The sequence below is a fragment of the Anabrus simplex genome, chromosome 6 (genome assembly GCF_040414725.1).
Source record: "Anabrus simplex isolate iqAnaSimp1 chromosome 6, ASM4041472v1, whole genome shotgun sequence".
Classification (NCBI taxonomy): Eukaryota; Metazoa; Arthropoda; class Insecta; order Orthoptera; family Tettigoniidae; genus Anabrus; species Anabrus simplex.
Window position 1 is genome coordinate 347,128,722 of NC_090270.1, and position 25,148 is coordinate 347,153,869.

General features: G+C 41.5%; 1 protein-coding gene across 1 annotated transcript in view; it reads left to right on the top strand.

Annotated features, from left to right (window-relative positions):
- LOC136875812 (sodium-coupled monocarboxylate transporter 1) overlaps positions 1 to 25,148 on the top strand; it is a 365,001-nt gene that overhangs the window by 143,535 nt on the left and 196,318 nt on the right. Inside the window, exons 4-5 of the mRNA XM_067149424.2 lie at positions 8,570 to 8,635; positions 14,008 to 14,059. Coding sequence (XP_067005525.2) covers positions 8,570 to 8,635; positions 14,008 to 14,059 — 118 coding nt within the window. The remainder of the gene's footprint in view (positions 1 to 8,569; positions 8,636 to 14,007; positions 14,060 to 25,148) is intronic.

A 25,148-nucleotide genomic window follows, 5' to 3' on the forward strand; every position in this document is an offset into this window, starting at 1 on the left:
TGTTAATGGACAGCACGTCCTTCCTAGCGGTTAATGGACAGCACGTCCTTCTGGGCGGCGAATGGACAGCACGTCCTTCCTAGCGGTTAATGGACAGCACGTCCTTCCTAGCGGTTAATGGACAGCACGTCCTTCTGGGCGGTGAATGGACAGCGCGTCCTTCCTAGCGGCGAATGGACAGCACGTCCTTCCTAGCGGTTAATGGACAGCACGTCCTTCCTAGCGGTTAATGGACAGCACGTCCTTCTGGGCGGCGAATGGACAGCACGTCCTTCCTAGCGGTTAATGGACAGCACGTCCTTCCTAGCGGTGAATGGACAGCACGTCCTTCTGGGCGGCGAATGGACAGCACGTCCTTCCTAGCGGTTAATGGACAGCACGTCCTTCCTAGCGGTTAATGGACAGCACGTCCTTCCTAGCGGCTAATGGACAGCACGTCCTTTCTAGCGGTTAATGGACAGCGCGTCCTTCCTAGCGGCGAATGGACAGCACGTCCTTCCTAGCGGCGAATGGACAGCACGTCCTTACTAGCGGCGAATGGACAGCGCGTCCTTCCGGGCGAGTTGAAGAGGACTTTATCACCTCATCCAGACAGCATCCACTACCTTCTTCTTCTCTTCTTCTCAGCCCTAAAGACGGTTTTCCGTGTTTCCCGTGTTCACAGCGGGCAAATGCTGGGGCTGTACCTTAATTAAGGCCATGATCACTTCCTTCCCACTCCTAGCTCTTTCCTATCCCATTGTCGCCATAAGACCTCTGTGTGTCGGTGCGACGTAAAGAAAATTGTTAAAGTTCTTCTTCTTATCCTTGCTGCTCTTTTCCCAATCACTAGGTGTCCAGTTCTACGGCCGGCTGGAAACCCTACACGGAGGGGTGCGTGTTGTATTAAGACGAAAACAAATACACAGTCATCGGGCTACACAAATTAAGTAGAAGCAGGTAGAGCCCGCGGGCGTGGGATGAAGCCCTCTGACCCAAAGGCAACTACACTGAACATTGAGCCAAATAATCGAAGCGTAGATTTACTTGTCGGTAAACTTTTAATCCTAAGACTCTAGGTAGCGTGCTTGGCTGTTACCTCCAGTTCGTCTTTAATCGTCTGTAACTTGAGGGGCAATAGACCACTTGATGTAAGCCAAGTAATATGGCTGAAGATGTCACCACGCTTACCATCTAGCCGGGCAGCAGTCGTCTTGGCAGGTCAGGGCTGTTTGCTCGTATCTGCACAGTGCTCTGTTTAAGCAGCAAATAATGACGCGCCTGTGTGACTTATAGCTGTTGTTGTATGAGCTGTCGGTCCGGCGAATGTAGCATGGCCGTGATTTGTGCGGGCCATTCCACCTCCCAAGTAGTGCAGACACTGGGCCGCCATGTCTACAGAGTGGATACGTCCATTAGGGTAAACTAACGTGGTCTACAACGTGATGTTGGCTACCTCGGGTGTTAAGAGCGGATAGACACAACAAATTGCGAATTCAGTGCAGGACAACAATGGTCTGTGAGCAGAACTTTCTCATAGCAGCTACGTCACTAGGTACATGGGCTTTGGTCTCTGGTAGCGTAGAGAAAGGTTGACTGGAAAGTTCAGTACTGGACGATGGCAGGATACGAGTGGGCGGTCAGTCTCTCTTCATGAGGGATAATGGTCTGCCAACGTCCTTCACCGGTGATCGATAAAGAAACCTGCTGTCTACTCATTTGTTCACCTCCAGCTGGTGTGTGCGACTATCGAACCTTGGAGAATCAAAATTAATGTCACGAACAGCAGTGCTAGGCTCTTGTCCGGTGGTCTGTTTCCCTCGACAGAGGATCGAATTTCAAATATAATTTATCCAGCCCTGAAGATGGTTTTCCGTGGTTTCCCATTTTCACACCAGGCAAATGCCGGGGCTGTACCTTAATTAAGGCCACGGCCGCTTCCTTCCACTTCCTAGGCCTTTCCCGTCCCATCGTCGCCATAAGACATATCTGTGTCGGTGCGACGTAAAATAAATAGCAAAAAAACTAGCAAACGCTTTTATGAAATTATTCCAATATGAAAGCCGATAATGGGCTTAATTTGGACAACAGGCTCCTGCTGTACAAAACCTCCGCTCGGCCAATCCTCGAATATGCCGTCTGGGGATCGCAGCCACAACACACCCGAACCAAGTCCAGCGTACCCTGCGCATGACCAGGTGCGCAATGGTATGAACGGAATCGAGAAATTCATAACGATCTTGACATAGACGAAATCTATACCAAAAAGCTGAGGTCACCCAGGAAATTCTGCTTCTGGTATAGACTCAACCCAAAAACACGCTAATTTCAAACTTGAGTAAATATGTCACTGAAGGTCTTCGCCAGAGAAGACCCAAGCCTCTACTACGAAGGTCGATCAAAAATAAACATCAATAGTTGGTAGTAGTGACCCAACGCTTCTGCTATGCTTAGGCGGGAGAGTGGGGAGAGCGTGCTCCCGCCGTTTCGTCAGCAGCGCTCACGATGTCGGAGCAACAGGTGCGCCCCTCCATTGCGCAACGTGAAGGAGTTACAGCGGCACAGTTCGGTGATCAGACATTGTCAAGGACGAGAACGTGTGATCGGGCCAGCATTACAGACGAAAACATTCGTGCGGTTAAGACGACGATCGACAGGCGAGAGTATCAGAGATTGTAAAACAAGTCGGAATCAGTTATGGGAGTTATCATGCAATCATCACACACGACCTACATTTCCAAAAAGTGTGTTTCAGATGGGTCCATCGCCTTTTGACCGAAAACCTCAAGTTGAAACGTTTGGAGATCCGCCAGACGCTTATAGCAAGGTTTGCGGAAGGAGGTGATGTATTTTTGAGTCAGATCGTCACCACTACACTCCCGAATCCAAAGAAGCCAGTAAGGAGTGGCAGAGGAAAGGGGAGGCAGCACCAGTGACTGTCAGCTGGCAAAGTTCTTGCAACCGTCGTTTCGATCGGCGAGGCGAGCCGTGACACGCTGGAAGGCTTGCTCTATGTCGTATCACTCTGTCCAGAGTTACTCCAAGATATTTAACTTTGTTTGTCTAAGACAAAGGGACATTATTAATAGTAAGTTAACCAAGTCCAGGCCGACGCTTGGTGAAAATAATTGCCTGAGTTTTAGTGGGATTTATCTTCACCTTGTTTCGCACACAAACAGATCACTCATCTCGACGGATTGTGGGCCGAGTCCAGATCCATTGCGAAATTTTAGCTGTCAGTGGAGAGATGGCGTGGGAGGACATTAGTAGATGAATAAGTTTAAGTGGTATCTTCAAAAGTCCGAAAGATTACAATATGAAGATAAAGTTGGAATTCAAGAGGACAAACTGAGGCAAATATTCGCTTATAGGAAGTGGAATTAGGGATTGGAATAACTTACCAAGGGAGATCTTCAATAAATTTCCAATTTCTTTGCAATCATTTAAGAAAAGTCTACGAAAACAACACATAGAGAATCTGCCACCTGGGCGACTGCCCTAAATGCAGATCAGCAGTGATTGATTGATTGATTGATTGATTGATTGATTGATTGATTGATTGATTGATTGATTGATTGATTGATTGATTGATTGATTGATTTGGCCCATCCTGCTGTGTGGCTGTGAGGCCTGGGGCTGTATTGCTAAAACTCCAATTTCTAAATTACAAGTTCTCCAAAACAAGACACTTAGAATGATGACAAAAGCACCAAGACTGAAATCGAAAAAGATAGTAAAGATGATCAAAGCCAGAATGCTCCTAAGCCATTCAACCGACCGTGGCATCCTACTTTTAAAACGGGTCGTAAGAACCAAGAAGCCGAACACACGTTACGAACAACGCGATCCTTACGACCTGTTTTAACAGGAAATAGAAATTATTACGATCTTTTACAAATTTAATATCATTCTTTCACTAAATTAATTCAAAACAACCCCTGGAAGGAGCCGTTTGTTAAGAAGGGAAGCTTCTCGCCTAGTCCCTAAATAGCTCTCCTACTCAAAATTAGACTTCATATCTCCCTTCTCCGACGGGAGGTGAATACCGCTTCTCAGCCAGATCGTTTCTCCCCCGCCAGTAAAAACAAGAGATTTTTCCGACTCGTCGGCATTTCTGGGAATCAGATGAGTATAGGGGCTTGGAACTCTCAGATACTCGCCCTGTAAATAGAAATCGTGGGTTGGAGGCGATTGGTTCGTTTAACACTCCATGATAATGGGGATCCTTGCGTCGCCAGACCACGGCAAGGGTGAAAGCCTTGACACCTCTGCTATATACAAATTAATGAATGAAATCGTGTCCTCAATCCCGAGATGGTGCAAATCACCCCCCAATCGAGGTGAGCTGCCTGTACTACTTCAACCACATACCAGCCCTCCTACCATTCTTAAATTTCTGGCAGTACAGGGAATCGAACGCGGGTGTCCGAGGACGGCAGCTAATAGTGATAACCATTTCAGACACTTCTCCTATCTTCAGCTATTAAGAGAAACATTTACTTAGCGTGCGTGAGGCTACATTCCCAAAACTCTACCAATGATGACTAGAGGCTCACTTCTTCCTTTATTCATGGAGTCTCTTTAAAAGTTCTTTTTAGCATCGACAGCGAAGATCTTTGTCTACCATGTGTTTTCCTTCATCCCCATCTAGTTATTGGCTCTTCTCTCTTGACCAGCTTATCCCAGCGCCTCACATTCACAGAGTATGATTCTACCGCATCGTTGCACTTCCTACACATCACTCCAACTCTATGTAGGTGCTTTAAGATGCAGTGTCCTACTACATATCTTTAGAGGCATGTTTTTTCGCATTAATTTTTGAACGATTTCGCGAGAAGGATACTAATTTTCGCGTTATTTCGCTAAATACATATTGCCGTATCGCTTTCATTTCGCTTTAATGAAATTCTAAAATTAATCATTAATAAAGGTTTCATTATTTATATGAATGGTAGATATATAAATTACTAGTAAGCATCAAATATTATTTCATTTTATTGCTGATTATGATTACATTACAGTATCACTGGGCCATCCTACCCCTGCACATTGCACATGTTACAATGGAGCTCTCTTTCGTTAGTCGTCTCCGGCTATTGACAATCAGATTGTACTAAAAAAATCGCTCTGCATCAACGGATGGACAGGGAACCCAAATAGACGTTAAAACAGAATTTGCAAATTTCAGGTGCATTAATTTTAATGCTAGCAGAGACTGAATTATTTCAACTTGTTGACGGGGATTTTCTTCAATTTGTTTTCGCAGAATATCTTTAAAAGGAAGGTACTCAGCAAGAATATCAGACTACTTCAACTTTTTAAGCCAGGCAATTTTTGTAATTTTTCACTCAGTGAGGAAACATTTGTATAGTTTGATTGAATTACATTAGTTGGATGAAACAAATCATTCTAAAGTCTAAATAAAATGTTAGCATCACTTGGGGACATGTCGTTTTCAATTTTCTTTACAACTAAGACACTAACATTTTGGAATAGAAGAGTCGCTTCACTTTTTAACGATTCATTAAACCCTTCAATAGTTTACTAACTAGTTCAACAACATGGCCAGAAGCAATTACAACATCTGTAATAAACTTGCAATTTTCAAAAACAAATGCTGCTTGGGAATTTTACCAGGTTGCAAAATCTGGCATCTTCCATTTCTGCCAACCAGTTTACCACTGGTACAGGTTTTAGTGACAACTGTTTGAAAAATGAGTGGAGGATATCTCCATTTGCACGTATGTAAGAGGCAGCTTTAAACCAACTTCCCCATCTACTCAACACAGGTTCGGGATGCAATGAAATTGACATATCTGGGAAGTTTTCGTCTAGGTATGAACAAAATATGTGGGGGAGTTTTCCTTGACATATGAAAACAGTTCTTTGTTTTCGACACAAAGGCATTGAGTTATTTCAAATTCTTTTGCAGGGCATCACCAAACAGACTGAATTTATGAGCCCAGCAAGTGATGTGAATTAAATTTTGTCCCATAATTCCCTTAAGTAGTTCGCAACATTTTAACACTAACGGGGTGAAATCAGTTATCACAGACTTTACATTCTCATGCAGGAGAACACGTTCTGCTGTTCGCAGCATCTAGAAACTATTTCCTGTTCAGTCACTGGATCTTGAGTTTTGATCAAGATTGCGAACGCACAGCGGCCTGAAGAGTCGCAGATAAGAGCCAAGTGCGTTTTACCTTCCAAAGACTGTTTGATGCTTGCTAGTACTTCATTTAAGCAACGGGGGACGTATTTTTTCCTTAGTTGTTTGGCCGTGGGAAGGTCGCCAGATCCTAACCAATAGAAAAAATAAAAATCTTTATCAGAAAGAGGTGTTATAAAACCTAGTCTTACTATCACTGATCGTTGATTGTGGAGGTTTAATTTCCGGACTGCAGAGTCGTCTACCTTCTCCAGCGGGATGTTGGCTTTGAGTAGCATCGATGTTGTTTCGTGAATAAATTCTATTTTTTTCACAATTAAAATTGATCGACAATCATCTGATCTGGCATTAAGGACTTATTTGATGGACCTTTCTGCAACCGGGCATTAGCTTTCTTTTGCACATCTAATGAGAGTTCTATTGTTGCCTGCCGTTTCACTGCTGGAGTGCTAAATTTACGTTCTGAATGCTCCTTATTTTTAAAACAATATTTTGAGACAGGATCTTCTTTCTCCCGCTCGATACGAACATTACAAAATGTTGCTTTCCGAGACGTATAAACCTTCACTCGCAGACTGTTTATCTCTGGTGCGCACCGTAACACTTGTCTTCGCTACTGTCTGTGATCACTTTCTTAATTTTACCTGACCACGAAGCCGAAATACACCTGTCAATTGTGCTGCTTGTAGACGTCATTATGGATTCCAGGATTGCACAATGCCGTGAGGAGACGGGCTGGGGTGGGATTACCAGCCACCACAAGAACAACAAACCAAACATTTCGTTTGGCAAGAAAGCTGGAGCCAACCCCTTTTCTTTGATGCCATGTCTTAAAGAGATTTTCCAAAACATTAATGATAACATATTTCTTTCATGTTGATGAATATTTGTTCGCTCTTCCTTTTCTTTTCTTACATAAACTTGGAACAAAATGTCAAGTTCGTTATTCACTACAGATTTCGCTGTAATGTCCCACGCTCCGCCAGGCAGGATTTGCTGCTTCTCTCGCATCCTGGAGCATTTTCCAGTTTTCCATTTGTTTCTTTTGTCCCCATTTACATATGTAGAGGCGGGTTTGTCTATAAGAGATTCCACATACTAGTTCTGGGCCCACAAAACGTGTTTCTGACCCTTTTCTTGTCAGTTTATCTGCTTTTTCATTACCTTCTATTCCTGCATGCCCAGGTACTCATGTTAGTTTCACAGCATTGTACTCTGAGAGCTTCAGGAGAACAGTATGACAACACCAAACAACCCGGACAGCTTCAAGTGCCTTAATGGCTGCTTTGCTGTCTGTTAATATGAATTTTTTATTATTTCTGTAGTTAATTTTCAGATTTTCCTCAAGGCATGTAATGATGGCTATCACTTCAGTGTGTCTGCCTCGGCTCATTTGGATTGATCTCTCAGGTCCTTCCCTGTGGATCCCTCCGCCTTTCCCTTTCTCGGTCCTTGAGCCATCTGTCCACCGCACATCAGTTTTCCAGTCTTCCCGCTACTGAAACCTAATAGCAAGACACGAACCGAACTTCGTATTAGATCTCACGTAAAGGAGTGGGAACGAAGTGGCCGTGGTCTCAACTAAGAACAAAGCAGTAAATCCTGCCCACCCTGGCATTCCAATCTTAAAACGGGTCGTAAGAACGAAGGAGCGGAATACTCGTTTCAAAGACCACGGGCCTTGGCTCCCTTTCGACCTGTTTTAACCGGTACCTCCCAAAAGTTTCGTCCTAATCCAAATTTGAAGCATACATTTCGTTAATTACCACCAAAATTAAATCACCGGAAAGGCCCGTTTCTTCCAAAGGAGAGCTTTCCCCCTCTCCTGTTTTCTGCTGAAAAATTCGAAAATACCATTTGAATTTCAAAATTATTATCGATGAATGTTTTTTTTTTTTACATGGGGGTAAACACCACCTCAGATCGCTTTCTCTCCCGCCAGTGTAGTACAACGGAGATTTTCCGATTCATCGGGCATTTCTCCGACACAGATGAATAAAATGGCATAGTTTTCGTTCTGGGACTCCCATGTACTCACTCTCAACAAAAAATAAAAGTCCAGTGTCCGTGCATTATGGGAGACTGGATCGTCCCAAGACTTTCGGTGTGTCCATGCTACTGACATTAGGGCAGGTATCAGTGTGGTGCAGTTTTAACAAACACACCCTGTTTACATCACTTGTGTCGGCTGAGATGTTCAATGTTGGATGTTTACGCTGTAATACGTTAGAATGCAAACTCTCCCGTTCTCCCCCTATGTAGCGACACTATCGTAAATTAAAGGGCCTTACCCCTAATGTATATGCAACGCTCGTATCATAACTGTAGTGCAGGCAGTTGTTACTCGCTTCAGTAAGTGTGCATTCTATCCTTTTACTGCATACAACTCCCAAGTCTAGTAACTGTATTCTCTTGTTCCAGTACCTGGAGCTGAGGTTCAGCAAAAGTGCAAGGATCTTCGGCTCGCTGCTCTTCCTCATCAGCATGGTGAGTGATATACGATCTCATTACTTATTTTATCAGAAATACACCATCTATAGCTCCACTAATGATGATGACAATAATGTTACGGTAATATTGTAGCTTCCCTGCGGCTGTGAGTTGGAGGACAGAGAAGAGATGAAATCATAATTTAAAACACTAAATTTAGAAATGTTCTTTCTTTCACTTTTTTGTACTTTGATCAACAATCTGAATAAATAACACCAAATAACAGTTAAATGGAATAATGACTTAAACTCAGGTACACTGAAGAAGGTTTTCGATACAGAGCCTACAAATGAATGCACATGGTAGCTCTAAAGGTTCATCATTTCAAAAAGCACTTTGCTCCACTCAATTACACTTTAGGAGACTAAGCCTATCAAAGGCACACGTTTCTTATCCGAATTTTACACGAGGTAAACTTCAAAAGAGTGTTTACTCTCATTTCCTCTGGGCAGTCCACAATCAATGATACTGTAAACAGAGGCGACAAGTAAATGGCATTAGTGTACAAAAGGAAATGTTTAAGAAATCGCCCATGACCAAACTGCTAGGAGGCGAAACATTTGTTCTGTATGGGCTGATGGCCCCAAGTCACAGAGGTTGACTAGATGGCGACATATTAAGTTCCAGAATGGTTTGGAGTCCTTGGACTTGCCTGAGAACTCACATTTAAATGGTGATATTGAAACCTTCCCCTCAAGTTAACTTTCTGGAGCTATCACAAGTTCAAAAGATGTCTGCCATTACCTTGAGCTGGTGGGGGCAAGGCTGCCCCTGCCTCCACTTACACCGTATGCATTCTAACACCGGAGCGACGAAGATGACAGCTTATATAGCAACTGAGGGGAAGGGTCTGTACACACACTCACTTTTAACTGGCTCTCCTCACTCCAGAGGGGCACAAACGTCCATAGTAGAGACATCTAAAGACCAAAGGTCCAAACTTCTCCAGATACATAGTTTATTATTCACACCACAGATGGCTTTGTAGAAAGCGCGCAGTTCAAATGAACGGAGAAGGTGTCCCTGCGGTACAAATAATAATACAGAGTGAGTTTTCCTTCGCGGGACCGCTTCTCACGTAAGGGGTGTCAGAAAGTCCGCAGCTCTAAATGTCGCGTAACTTGTTTAATATTCGCTGATCGCTCAGCTAGGGGCCACGATAACTTTCAGTACACATTCTGGCGTTTAAGCAGTTTTCGATTGATCTTGTTCTCTCTAGCACGACGTTCATACGATCACTGTGCATTCCTCATCCGGGCAAGCCCAAACCAAAAATTCGCAATGCTTGTTCTGAATGGGTCTCGTTTGTGTGCGTCTTCTGGTCGTAGGAACATTTGCTCGAGGTCTTTCTTTTCATTAACGTACCGGGGAGTTGTTGTTTTTGGTTTTGAGTCAGAAAATCCACCGTTCTAGTCATTCAGACAAACAACTCAGTGTTGAAAACACCCTAAGGATATGAGCTACGAATTTCAGTTAAATAAAATATAATAAAGAACGAGAATATATTGCTAAAAATTACAATCCTTTTCTTAATCATCTTTATCCGGTCGATTGAATTAGCGCTTTGCCTGTTTCCTACCACTACGAGGCTAATGCAGAGTTTCACTTAAGCCCTTATAAGTATGTTTAGTATGGACATTCTTCAAAAAATTAAAAAAGAAATACTTGAGCGTATTGAAGCAAGAAACATATTATAGAAAATTAATTTGACTAGGATTTGAATGAAAAAGGAAACGAGTGAGGGAAGAAGCGATTTTAGGCTGTTTTTCAGGAAATGGAGTTAGGTCGGTTGTGATTTATGGAAATTCGGTTTTTATTTTATTTTGATAAAACTATCCAAGACTCTAAATTTAAAACCTTTCTGGGCCCTTTAGCCCTTACAGTTTGGGCAGAATATTGAGGAACTTGCTAAATCTTACGTTTTCCTTAGTGTGGGGATCCCTACCTTCTCTGCTCGTCGCAGAAAGAAACTCTGAGTTTGTGTCCGCGATCTTCTCTTTCTTAGAGCAGATTTAGTCTGGATTTTCTTATGTATATCCCGTTTTTGTAGTTTGGGCCAAGAATGCTTTGTAGAGTCCTTCTCTCTTTCTGCTCCAACTTAGCGAGATTAAGGCGTTCTGACGCATAGAGACTTATCATCATTGCAAGTCAGCTCCCGGACGTACAGTAAGTATCTTTACATCGGTCATTCGTGAAACCAACCTCGCTTTACGGGAGTGAAAGCTGGGTGGACTCAGTAGTTAGTAGTGACAGACATGAAAGTAGCAGGGGGTTCTCGAAACGAGGAGATAAAAGGCCAAGTGAGGAATGAACTCGATGGATGAAGCTGTACTTAGAAACAGACTTCGGGGGGGGGAGTCATGTGAAGCGAATGGAGGACGATAGGTTACCCAAGAGAATTCTTCTTCTGCTACCGAATTTTCTACACCTGTGGGGTCGCGTGTGTGAAGTGGATCGCACATACAGATTTACGGTTGGATGCCCTTCCTGACGCCAACCCTGTATGGAACGGTGTAATCACTAGTACGTGTTTCTGTGGTGGTAATGGTGTAGTATGTTGTCTGTATATGAAGAGGTAACTCTTGGGACAAACAGAAACACGCAGTCCCCGAGCTAGACGAATTAATCAGACGCAATTAAAATCTCCAGTTCTGCTTTGAATACTACCCGTGACCCTCCCAATGCTGACCATTCAGACAATGAGTCGGAGGATAAGAGATGTCGAACTATACGAGGTCACAAAACTAGTTACAAATAGAAGATTGTGGTGGCGATTAGTAAATTCACGGAAGCTTGCAGACTGACCGTTCAAAGTCATAATAGTCTATGATGAAAATGCAATCACTTAAACACTTAGAAGATCATTTAGTCAGTGCTGCTAGTGTGTGGCCGTAAGATGGGGAAGGTTCCAGAGTTTGTTCTGTGAGGACTGTACGTGACTGGTATCATGAATGTATTTGCCAGTCTTCAACTAACGATCTCCACGCAACACAAGCCAATTCTCTAAGCATAAAGACTAAACAGAGTACACTGTATTGCATGTAATGTATACCGTCTGCTTAATTCACTGTCATTAATGAACGTTCGAGACAAGACAACAGTCACTGCTGTCGCGCTATTGCTTGTGTATCGAGCTTTTTTAAAACGTTATGAATGAACTCGGAAGTTTATCAAACATTATATTGTTAATTTATTCCAACCCCTTAGTCCTCGTCCTATAAATTAATATTTGTCCCAATCTGTTCTCTTGAATTCCCACTTTATCTTCATATTGTGATTTTCCTACCTTTAAGAGCTCCGCTCAACTTTGTTCGTCTGCTGATGTAGTGCCACGCCATCTCTCCACCGACAGCTCGGAACATACCGCTTAGTCGAGCAGCTCGCCTCCTTACTCCCAAGTCTTCCCAGCCCAAAGTTTACAACACTACTCCCTTGTCAGAACAAATCGTGCTTCTTTCCTTTGAATCTCGTATCAAGTAGTCGTGGCGAGGTGCCGTACTCTGGAACTCAACACTTGTATGCCCTCTGCTTTACATCCCCCAAGCACTCTCATAACCACGTGAAGACCTTTCTTAACACTGAGTACCCCAATGAAGATCACTGCGCCTCTCAGACCGTATGCACCGGTGCATTGCGCAGCGCAAGGTGAAAAACACGACTCGGCTAGGTTGACCAGAGTGTAGACCCTCACTCCTCGATTTTGAACAATAGCGCTGTCTCTCTCTTTCGCTCCGCCTGTCTCCCACTTCCTCACTTGCTCTGCAGCGCTCTACCATCCGAGCAGCGAACCTCTGCGCCTCGGTTTACACGCGTGAGATGTTGGGTGTTTGAGACGCCCTGTATTAACACCTAGTACTTAGCGTGTTACCATGAGGTAGCGAACCTCTGCGCCTCGGTTTACACGCGTGAGATGTTGGGTGTTTGAGACGCCCTGTATTAACACCTAGATACTTAGCGTGTTACCATGAGGTAGCATCACTCCATCAACACAATCATTAAAGCTGAGGAGACGTTCCTCCTGCAATCGCTCACAACTCATTCGCTACTCCATACAGAATAACCTCGTCCGCAAATAGCCTTGGTTATGAACGCAGTTATTTGCTCATTTGATTTATATATGTAAGAAAACATAAACGTCCAATAATACTGACCTGCGGGAACACCCTCTTTATTATTACAGGCTCAAACCCTAATGTCGGCAGCCCTGAGGATAGTTCTCCGTGGTTTCGTATTTTCACACCAAGCATAGGCTGGCGCTGTACCTTAATTAAGGCAACGGCCATTTCCTCCCCACTCCTACAAAAGGATGAATGCTTGCGTACTTTTACCGAATGTCTCACGTACGGCCTTCTTCATGTGATCGAACATAATCGATCATGGATCTTTAAGCTCGCCGGACCGTCTGCGAGTGGACTTCACTGCGGGGTGCTCAAAATTTACTCATGTCTCGAAACCCGTGTTCTTTCTTTCAGTTCTCTTCCTGTCATAAACGGCTTTCTTCCCCAGGAAAGCATTGCCCTCTTCGTTTGTGGAGCCTTCTCAAAGCGTTCTCTAATCTGTTCATGCACGTCTGTCCCAACAGGAAACGAACTTCTGTCTGCCATTTCAGCACAAAGACGCGCACGCATGCATCAGTTCTACGTACAATGATAAACGTCTCGACGTACTGTGGAGCTATTCCCAGGCATATGAAAGTGTGTAGACCTGCAGTTTCCAGGGGCTTCTTCTATTGCTTCCTTGGCTGTGTTTCTACCTCTTCCTGTGAAGTGCTCTGTTCTCTGCTCATATTTCTAACTTGTTGACGGCCTCTTGGAGTGTGGATAGGCTGGTGGATCCCCGTGTATTCGTGTGTAGCCCCCATGGTGCAAGAGCGCCAAAGGGCCTTGGCCTACAAATCGACCGCTGCTCAGCCCGAAGGCCTGCAGGTTACGAGGTGTCGTGTGGTCAGCACGACGATTTCTCCCGGCGGTTATTCTTAGCTCTCTATATCCGGCTGTCGTTGGAAAGGCTCATACAATTTGGACACTATCACAGTAACTTCTGTTGAATTATTACAAGGAGTGGGATATCAGAGTAGTGGTCCATGCCTTCTGGTACAGAAATATACTTTTAAAACCTTTAGTTATTGTGTATTCTGGATTCATATTACATTCCGTTTGTATTTTGACAGAAGCTCTTTCCTAGGTTAGGTCGTATCTTTTCTCCCGAGCTCAGGTCACACATTTCATTCCTCGCTCATGTCGCTGACCAGGGAACGCTACTGGCAGTACAAAGTGGATAGAGTGTTCTAATAAAAACTCTGTTATATAATAAGGTGGTTATGAGTTGAGGTATATTTAAGTTCAACTTATCTCCTTTTTTCTTTCCAGATAACTTGGCAGCCTATGGTGATGTACGTGCCAGCTCTTGCTTTCAACCATGGTATGAGTTATGATCCATTCTTTGCATGTTAAATTATATCCTGGTGGCTGGACTTCAGAGGCGCTAGCATTCTGTAAAGGAACATCAAAGGGAATGAATGTTTGTGTTTTCATTAATCCGTCTGTAGGGAATTACTGGGATAGGATCTGTATACAAGGCTATGACTCACTGCGGGTCACTGGTAGAGTGTCGGCCTGCGGACCCCAAGAACGTGGGTTCAAATTCCGCAGTGGTAGTCGGAGGAATGAAGTAAGTCTATTCGGCACTCCATGTCGTACGGTGTCGGCATGTAAAAGAGCCTTGGTCATATTAACACTTAATCATTGATCGCTCTGAAGACTTCGGTTTCTCTGCAGTCTGGTAGTGAAATGTCAGACATGACGTACTAACAAAATGTTGGAACATGGCATCTGTGGACATGCTACATTTCGGCCAGCTTTGCTTCTTTCCTAACGTTTGCCCACTGTTGCCATATGCGTTCATTTCCTTAATTACCCACTGCCCGGCTCCATGGCTATAAGGTTAGCGTGCTGGTTTTTTGTACCAGAGGTCCCGGGGTCGATTCCCGTGAGGGTCGTGAACCTTAACCATAATTGATTAATTACGCTGGCACGGGGCTGGGTGTATGCGTCGTCTTGATCATCATTTCATTCTCATCACGACGCGCAGGTCACCTATGAGCGTCGAATCAAAAGATCTGCATCTGGCGAGCCGAACTTGTCTTCGGATACTCTCGGCGCTAAAAGCTATATTGTTTTAATTCCTCACTGAGCTTGAAAACCTTTTAAATTATGCATATTCTGATTTGTCATTGACTTGGCTAAAGGAATCTTCATTATTGATATTTACTTTGAGGTTATAGTTCGGTTCGGATCCTACTGTCGGCAGCCCTGAAGATGGTTTTCCGTAGTTTCCCATTTTCACATCAGGCAAATCCTCGGGACGTACCTTAATTAAGGCCACGGCCGCTTCCTTCCAGTTCCTAGGCCTTTCCTGTCCCATCGTCACCATAAGACCTACCTGTGTCGGTGCGACGTAAAGCCAGTAGCAAAAAAAATAAAAAAATAAAAATAAATTAAAGGTTATAGTTCGTTACGGTTATGTCTGATGCTTTCAGTATGTAACTATTGAAGTTGGGAGCTCTGATGAGCGATTAAAAGACGAGAATAGGGTGACGATATTTGCTTTTTAGTGACTAGCCGTACATGCTGAGTACAGTAATATGAGAAGCTGCGGACCCGGTCATGAAAGCCAAGCAATACGACCGAGTCTGTCATCACAAGAGGGCGTGTTTTGGCTTATAGGTGGTTTGTTTGTTTGAAGATACAACGAGTCCTTAACTCTTTCAGGACCATAAGCTTATCAGAAAAAAGTAATAAAACTACATTTTCCGTATAATTTAAGGTATGAAAAAGATATTTTTGCTTATAAAACATTCATAGTAACTTTTACTTACTCAAAAAAGTTCGGGTCAAATGTGACCCAAATGTCGGTAAGGGTAAAAAATTACAAGATCTTTAATTTTTTGAATGCAATTTACATCTCTGTATTCAATTATTTATTTGTTCAACACTTCAAGTACATTTTGTACAGTGAACAGAAACAGATTTGGAAATTTGTAAAATAGACACAAATTAACAAAATATTTGTACATGTAGAGTTAGTTTTCATAGCATTCTCGAACAGATTTGTCAAATCAATCAATCAATCAATCAATCAATCAATCAATCAATCAATCAATCAATCAATCAATCAATCAATCAATCAATCAATCAATCAATCAATCAATCAATCAATCAATCAATCAATCAATCAATCAATCAATCAATCAATCAATCAATCAACCAATCAATCAATACTGATCTGCATTTAGGGCAGTCGCCCAGGTGGCAGATTCCCTATCTGTTGTTTCCTAGCCTTTTCTTAAACGATTTCAAAGAAATTGGATATTTATTGAACATCTCCCTTGGTAAGTTATTCCAATCCCTAATTCCCCTTCCTATAAACGAACATTTGCCCCAGTTTGTCCTCTTGAATTCCAACTTTATCTTCATATTGTGATCTTTCCTACTTTTAAAGACACCACTCAAAGTTATTCGTCTACTAATGCCGTTCAATGTGATATCTCCACCGACAGTTCGGAACATACCACTTAGACGACCAGCTCGTCTCCTTTCTCCCAAGTCTTCTCAACCCAAACTTTGCAACATTTTTGTAACGCTATTCTTTACTCGGAAATCACCCAGAACAAATCGAGCTGCTTTTCTTTGGATTTTTTCCAGTTCTTGAATCAAGTAATGCTGGTGAGTGTCCTTTACACTGGGACCATACTCTAGTTGGGGTCTTAGCAGGGACTTATATGCCCTCTCCTTTACATCCTTACTACAAGCCACTAACACTCTCATAACCATGTGCAGAGAGCTATCGGTACCCTTTATTTACAATCCCATTTATGTGATTACCCCAGTGAAGAGCTTTCCTTATATTAACACCTAGATACTTACAATGATCCCCAAAAGGAACGTTCACCCCATCAACGCAGTAATTAAACTGAGACGACTTTTCCTATTTGTGAAACTCACAACCTGACACTTAACCCTGCTTATCGTGATACCATTGTCCATCTCACAACATTATCGAGGTCATTTTGCAGTTGCTCACAATCTTGTAACTTATTTATCACTCTGTATAGAATAACATCATCCACTAAAATCCTTATCTCTGATTCCACTTATTTACTCATATCATTTATATATATAAGAAAACATAAAGGTCTAATAATACTGCCTTGAGGATTCCCCTGCGGCAGGGGCTCACGTCCTCCTGATGTAGATGGAACGTTGCCGTGAGAAAGAGGAGGTTTTTATTTCCACTTCTTCTCCAACAATATCCGCGTCTCCTTCCAGAAAATCCAGGGATAGATCACCTCCATAGCCACTTGAATCTGTAATGCGATAATGTTTAATCTCATCATCCTTTGTAATAAAATATATTTTCTATCTGGACAACATCTACGATAAATTGAAAATAAGCTATGTAGTCAGAAAAAAAGTTCTTCCCTAGAACTCCAACATTCTACAAGATTAAAACTGCGACTTACCTATGTACAAGTGAAATGAGATGGGAATTCATCCTGAACAGCACTTTTCTTCTGAAAGCTAAATAATGAATGAGTGTGGAGTGCACTCTGATCGACAGACGCAGTGAGTTCAGTGTTGCCGATAACGGCCAGACAATTGCTCTTTTACCCTTACCGACATCTGGGTCACCCGTGACCCATAAAGTTTATCAGATTATAATGGATAATCGGTTATACGATAAAGATGTTTTCTGAAGGAGAGAAATAAGGTACAAATTCTTTAAATGCGTTGAAGTCAACATTTCTTGATTTCAAACATTTTTTCTCAAGCAAGCAGAAGTTCTTGAATCAGTCGTACTTTTAACATGTAGTTATGCCAACAGAACAAGCAGTAGCCAAAAACACGTATTTTTCCGTACCGGTCGCCGGTGACCCTGATGTCCTCACAGGGTTAAGAACTAAAGGCGATTCATAGCATATGAAATTGCAACCTCACCAAGACATACATGTGGAAAACAACACGAATGCGCAAACAACAAATGAAAACAAAACACAATACTTACCATACCGAGCTCGATAGCTGCAGTCGCTTAAGTGCGGCCAGTATCCAGTAATCGGGAGATAGTGGGTTCGAGTCCCACTGTCGGCAGCCCTGAAGATGGTTTTCCGTGGTTTCCCATTTTCACACCAGGCAAATGCCGGGGCTGTACCTTAATTAAGGCCACGGCCGCTTCCTTCCAATTCCTAGGCCTTTCCTATTCCATCGTCGCCGTAAGACATATCTGTGTCGGTGCGACGTAAAACAAAGAGCAAAAAATAAAAAATAAAATAAAAATTCTTACCATAAGGGCAGTAGCACAAAATACGAAGCGTGGAGGGCAAAAACAGGAAGTAGAAAGGGCAGGAACTTACGTTAACGTTTGAGAGGTTGCCAGGTTAATATTACTAACTACTAAATAACAGACAAAATAAAAATGTAAATAAGATGTTTACTTAAAGAGAAAAAAATATTCATAGCATTTATAATTAAATATCTCCTTTCTTCTTTTAAATAATAAATGAAGGGTAAATAACTTTCTTTCAAAATACTTAACAATTAAATAAATAAATGAAGGAAATTCATAATAATTTATAATAAAAGGTTCCTACTTTCAAAATTTAAATAAATTAAGGAACCAATAAAGTCAATAAATAAATATTAGATTACTAAATTGTACTAAGTTAGACCAGTAGCTAAATTATAATACAGAAAATGTTTACAATCTTGCAAATACTTATTATGAACAAATCCCCTTTAAATATATTAATTTTTAATTTTAGGCTTTAAACTTTAAGGTATACCTTTATCAATTAATTACTGGCCATTAATAATGAACTTGTTGCAACAAGGTTTCAATCTTCCTTTTGTCAATCACTAGACAATACACACAATACACATGAACCCGAAATATGTGGCAATCAGTACCAATATTACAAAATAAATTAATAAAAGAAACCAAATGTTAATTACTAGTAAGCAGAAAAATATTCCTCAAATTCATACAACATTACAAGGGGAGAAAAAAAATTATGTTCCACAATGTAAACAGAATGACAACACACGCTGAAGGTCAGCTAGCAACTCACGACACAACCAATCGAATTAATAATAGGCAAAGCCTGCCAAAGATTTTAGCGTTCACCAGTTAATAAATATTTAGGCTGGTGACGTAACAAAGCAAGCAGAATAAGGTATGTGAGCGTTAATCACCTCAAAGTTCATGAACCGGGCAAAGAAATTTCAGATTTCTACAACCGAGGAGTTACCGACATGAATAATAATAATACAATTATAATTACATGTATCATAAGATTTAAATTCTTAGGATGTGGCATTTCATATCAGAAATAATTTTACAAAACCAAGATGGTCGTTATTAAATTAACTACGAGGTGGCCTTGGAACCACGACAATGAGCACATGAGATCAGACCAAGCGCGGAAGATATCGAAAAGAAAAGGATTACATTGCAACAAGACACGAAATTGGAAAATCACACGAAATCAGACACAAATCAGAGCACGCATTTCAAAATCAGGGAAAACTTGCAGAAAGAAAAAAACACACCCCGATAAAGAATAATAATAATAATAATAATAATAATAATAATAATAATAATAATAATAATAATAATAATAATAATACGAACAACCAAAATAATACGCACACCGTATATGGACCAGAAAAAAAAACGTACCGTACAACAATCTCAATAATAGCAAAGTTAGAATGATATAATGCACATATGCTAACACCACGAGTTTCCAATTCACCTCGTAATTAAATTTACATATCACTTACATGAGAATTTGTTTTTTACAATAGTGATTTAATTTTTCAGTCGGCTACTAAATTTCCAAATACCGGGTATAGAGTCCAGATTCAATTCCCACAATATTGGCGAAAAATCGAGTAGGCCTAAAATTAAATAACGGTGGTAGCGTTGGTTCGTGAACAGACTAGTTAATGTTTTTGAAAATTCCAAGACGACGGTTGTAAATAATGTCTCCTCCAAGTAACCCACTGAAGTTGGCGTTGCTCCAAAAGAATTTTTGAATAAATATTACTTACATGCTGGTGGTTTTGTATCCAAATTAGTGTAATCCTTTATCACAAACTTACACCAGAAACATGGTTTCAGAGAGAGAAAAGAAGGAGGAGGGAAAGGAGAAAGTGGTAGTGTTTCACGTTGGTACCAACAACGTAAGACAAGCAGGTATAAGTACCAACATAGTTGGGGATGTGTGGGATCTGGTAAATGCAGCACGGATGAAGATTAAGGAAGCGGAGATTGTTATCAGTGGAATACTGTGTAGGAGGGATGCTGACTGGAGGGTGATTGGGGATTTAAATGAGACTATGGAGTGGGTATGTGGGAAACCGGGAGTGAAATTTCTAGATCCTAATGGGTGGGTAGGAGATAGGGATCTGCGCTCAGATGGCCTTCACTTAAACCGCAGTGGTACATATAAGTTAGGAAATTTGTTTAGAAGGGTTATAGGGAGGTGCATTCAGGGAAACGGGGTGGCCTAGGGAGAGGTGATAAGGGAACAGGGAACTGGAAATCAAATAGGGATGACATAAAACTGTTAGTGCTCAACTGTAGAAGTATTGTAAAGAAAGGAATAGAATTAAGTAATTTAATAGATATATATTTACCAGATATTGTAATAGGAGTTGAATCATGGCTGAGAAATGATATAATGGATGCAGAAAATTTCTCACGGAACTGGAGGTGTATCGTAGAGATAGGATAGGAAAGGTAGGAGGAGGAGTATTCATTCTCGTGAAAGAAGAATTTGTAAGCTACGAAAAAGTTAAATATGATAAGCACGAAATTCTTGGGGTAAGGCCCATTTCTAAAGATAATAGGCATCTAGATGTCATTGGAGTGTACAGACCAGGAAAGGGTAGCGCAGATGCTGATTCAGAATTATTTGATAAGATAATCAGCTATGTGGGAAACGATAAGGAAAGGAACGTGATGGTAGCGGGTGGTCTCAATTTACCAAATGTCAATTGGGAAGGTAATGCGAACGACAGGAAACATGACCAACAAATGGAAAATAAGTTAATATGGGAAGGGCACCTGATTCAGAAAGTGATGGAACCAACTAGAGGGAAGAATATTCTGGATGTGGTGCTGGTAAAACCAGATGAGCTCTATAGAGAAACCGAAGTAATAGATGGTATTAGTGATCACGAAGCTGTTTTTGTGGTAATTAAAAATAAATGTGAAAGAAAGGAAGAGATTAAAATTAGGACTGTTAGGCAGTATGGCTGATAAAACAGGCATGAGGGAGTTTTTAATAAGCAACTATGATCGGTGGGAAACGGTAAATAAAAATGTAAACAGACTCTGGGATGGGTTTAAAGCAATTGTTGAGGAATGTGAAAATAGGTTTGTACCTTTAAGGTGGTAAGGAATGGTAAAAATACACTATATTATAACAAGGAATAAAGAGACTAAGAAGGAGGTGCAGGTTGGAAAGAAATAGAGTTAGAAATGTCTGTGGAAGTAAGGAGAAATTGAAGGAACTTACTAGAAAATTGAATCTAGCAAGGAAGTCAGCCAAGGATATCATGATGGCAAGCATAATTGGTGGCCTCACTAATTTTAGTGAAAAATGGAAGAGTATGTATAGGTATTTTAAGGCGGAAACAGGTTCAATGAAGGACATGCCAGGAATAATTAATGAACAAGGGGAGTGTGTATGCGAGGATCTTCAAAAGGCAGAAGTATTCAGTCAGCAGTATGTAAAGATTGTTGGTTACAAGGATAATGTCCAGATAGAGGAGGTGACTAATACTAAAGAAGTATTAAAATTTGCCTATGACAGCAATGACATTTACAGTAAGATACAAAATTTGAAAACTAGAAAAGCAGCTGGAATTGATAAGGTTTCGGGGGATATACTAAAGACAATGGGTTGGGATATAGTACCATATCTGAAGTACTTGTTTGATTTTTGTTTGCATGAAGGAACTTTACCAAATGAATGGAGAGTTGCTATAGTAGCCCCTGTATATAAAGGAAAGGGTGATAGGCATAAAGCTGAAAATTACAGGCCAGTCAGTTTGACATGCATTGTATGTAAGCTTTGGGAAAACCCTCTTTCTGATTATATAAGACATGTTTGCAAAATTAATAATTGGTTTGACACAAGGTAGTTTGGGTTTAGGAAAGGTTATTCCACTGAAGCCCAACTTGTAGGATTCCAGCAAGATATAGGAGATATCCTGGATTCAGGAGGTCAATTGGGCTGTATCCGGATTGACCTGTCTAAGACATTTGATAGGATAGATCATGTGAGACTACTGGCAAAAATGAGTGCAATTGGACTTGACAAAAGAGTGACTGAATAGGTTGCTCTGTTTCTAGAAAATAGAACTCAGAGAATTAGAGTAGGTGAAGCTTTATCTGTCGCTGTAAAAATTAAGAGGGGAATTCCTCAAGGCAGTTTTATTGGACCTTTATGTTTTCTTATATATATCAATGATATGTGTAAAGAAGTGGAATCAGAGATAAGGCTTTTCGCAGATGATGTTATTCTGTGTAGAGTAATAAATAAGTTACAAAATTGTGAGTAATTGCAAAATGACCTCGATAATGTTGGGAGATGGACAGTAGGCAATGGTATGATGATAAATAGGGATAAAAGTCAGGTTGTGAGTTTCACAAATAGGAAATGTCCTCTCAGTTTTAATTACTGCGTTGATGGGGTGAAAGTTCCCTTTGGAGATCATTGTAAATACCTAGGTATAAGTGTAAGGAAATATCTTCATTGTGGTAATCACATAAATGGAATTTAAATAAAGGGCACAGATCTCTGCACCTGGTTATGAGAGTATTTAGGGGTTGTAGTAAGGATGTAAAGGAGAGAGCATATTTGTCTCTGGTGAGACCCCAACTAGAGTATGGTTCCAGTGTATGGGACCCTTATCAGGATTACTTGATTCAGGAACTGGATTAAAATCCAAAGAAAAGCAGCTCGATTTGTTCTGGGCGATTTCCGACAAAAGAGTAGCGTTACAAAAAATGTTGCAAAGTTTGGGCTGGGAAGACTTGGTAGAAAGGAGACGAGCTGCTCGACTAAGTGGTATGTTCCTAGCTGTCAGTGGAGAGATGGCGTGGGAGGACATCAGTAGACGAATAAGTTTGGATGGTGTCTTTAAAAGTAGGAAAGATCACAATATGAAGATAAGGTTGGAATTCAAGAGGACAAATATTCGTTTATAGGAAGGGGAGTTAGTGATTGGAATAACTTACCAAGGGAGATGTTCAATAAATTTCCAATTTCTTTGCAATCATTTAAGAGAAGGCTATGAAAACAACAGATAGGGAATCTGCCACCTGGGCGACTGCCCTAAATGCAGATCAGTAGTGATTGATTGATTGAGGTAATCTGCCTGCTTGGCACGCAGGCCGCTGTCAACTCTCACATAGTAGAAATAAAAGAGTCACCAAAATACCAAATTACTATCACTAGAGGAACATAAGAAGATAGAAAACGTATTTAGGTCATTGCCTAGTCTATCTCCCGCCTAACCGGGAGTATCCAACTGCATTGCGCCAGTCTTCAAGGTCTTCTAAGGAACAAGGCTAATGGCGTCCATCTCGTAGCTCGGTACCGTAACAACTGGACTCGTTGCCCGTTAGCCGGCAAGACAGAAAAAAAACTGCAGAGCGCTGACTGCGCATGCTCAAGTCAAGGATTTGCTCATTGAGCCAATGAGGAAAATCGAAGTTATTGACGTAATAATGGCAAAAGAGTCATTTAAAATAGGCATAGTTCAGGCACATAAATTAACGGCAATTGAAACAATGGCCGAGAATGGTAGATAAAGTCCCGACACACAAATACATATGTCCAAGAAATGACGATAGCGTAAATTCTTGTCACAGAACTCGAATGGTGAAATTTTATAATACATATAAATTGATAATAATTGCAATTTTATTATTTTGTACTTAGTAGCCTATAAAGCAGTTTATCTTATTGTGTTGATATTCAAATCGGTGCAACAATACAAAGAAATGATTAAGTTAAAATTGCATTGTCCGCCAGAAGCTTTCACAATGCAGTCGACAATATCAACAGGAGCTTGACAACGCACGCTGGTGGTGGAATGCGGCTCAGATGTCGGCATCATACAAGAATGTTTTACGATACTTGAAGTAGCTCGCCATGATGTCTTCTTACTCATATAGGCGAATTATAACCGTAGCAGCCTGAGGCTAAAAAATTCCACCATTTTCTTCGTTGCTGTGGTGTTTTTACTAGCCAGATCCAGACCACGCACTTGTTCAGACGAATATTTTGTAGCTCTAACCTTGGCAAGTCTGTGCGATGCACTGCGAGCTTGTCGGAGCCGCTGCCATGTTGCTTCTTCAATTTCTTCATTGTATGAAGGAATATAAAGACCAGACATCTTGCCAACTGAATTAGGCTTCAGCAGTGGATATATGGAGATCCAATATTACACATAGAAGGAAAAAAAAATATAGAGTATGCAATGTGCATAATTTGCTCATTTTAGTGCATGAGAATTCGCCCCTTGTCATCTCATTAATCACGTGACACAGTTGTCTTGGCAGGCCCATGGGCTTGTACACTCTAAGATATACGAGGGCAAGTCCATAAGTACCTGTAGTTTTACCCTAATTGTCTTTAGGTTGGCTGTGTGGTGGTGTGTGCTCACCAGCCGCTAGATGGCACCGTTATCTACGTCTGTGGTAGATTTGAGCGTTATCAGATGAGTACAGTGACGTAAATGTGGGCGTGCCACTCTCTGTTTACATCAAGGAAGAACAGCTTTCCGTGATCCGTTTGTTGTGCTCTGAGGGTGCACCAGGAGAGGAAATTCATACAAGACTTTCAGCACAATACGGGGACAACGTTTTGCCTCAGCGGAGTGTTTACCAGTGGATTGAATAGTTGAAAAGGGGTCGCACGAGCGTGGAGGATGAGGAAAGATCCGGGCGTCCATCTGCAGCCGTAACTGAACAAGTGCGTGATAACAGACGAGCGACTGTTGATGGCGTGCAGACCACGTGCACATTAGCCATGCTTCTGCTGTTCTTCCTTGGTGCAAACACGGAGTGGCGGGGCAACATCGCAAACTGTAGTGATCTGATAACGCTAAAACCATTGCTTACGCCATTATACAAGGCCTCGCTGGTCGTGAAACTGGTTCCCGCTCGGGCTCGTGAAACGCATCGTTTTGCCGCTAGGTGCGCTCTTCTTAGTCACAAAACTGCGCGGGAGAAGTACTCATTCAAACATTCACGAGCGTGTCAAGACGTGTTTTTGTACTTTATGAGTGCTGGTGATTATAATTTAGTGACTGAAATTGATGACGTATTTACGTAATGCGAACATAGAATATACTTAAAAAACATGGTGTTCTGTAGCGTTCCTTATTGTAAATAAGAGACCTCAAAAGGATGTGGTATTTCATTTCGCCTG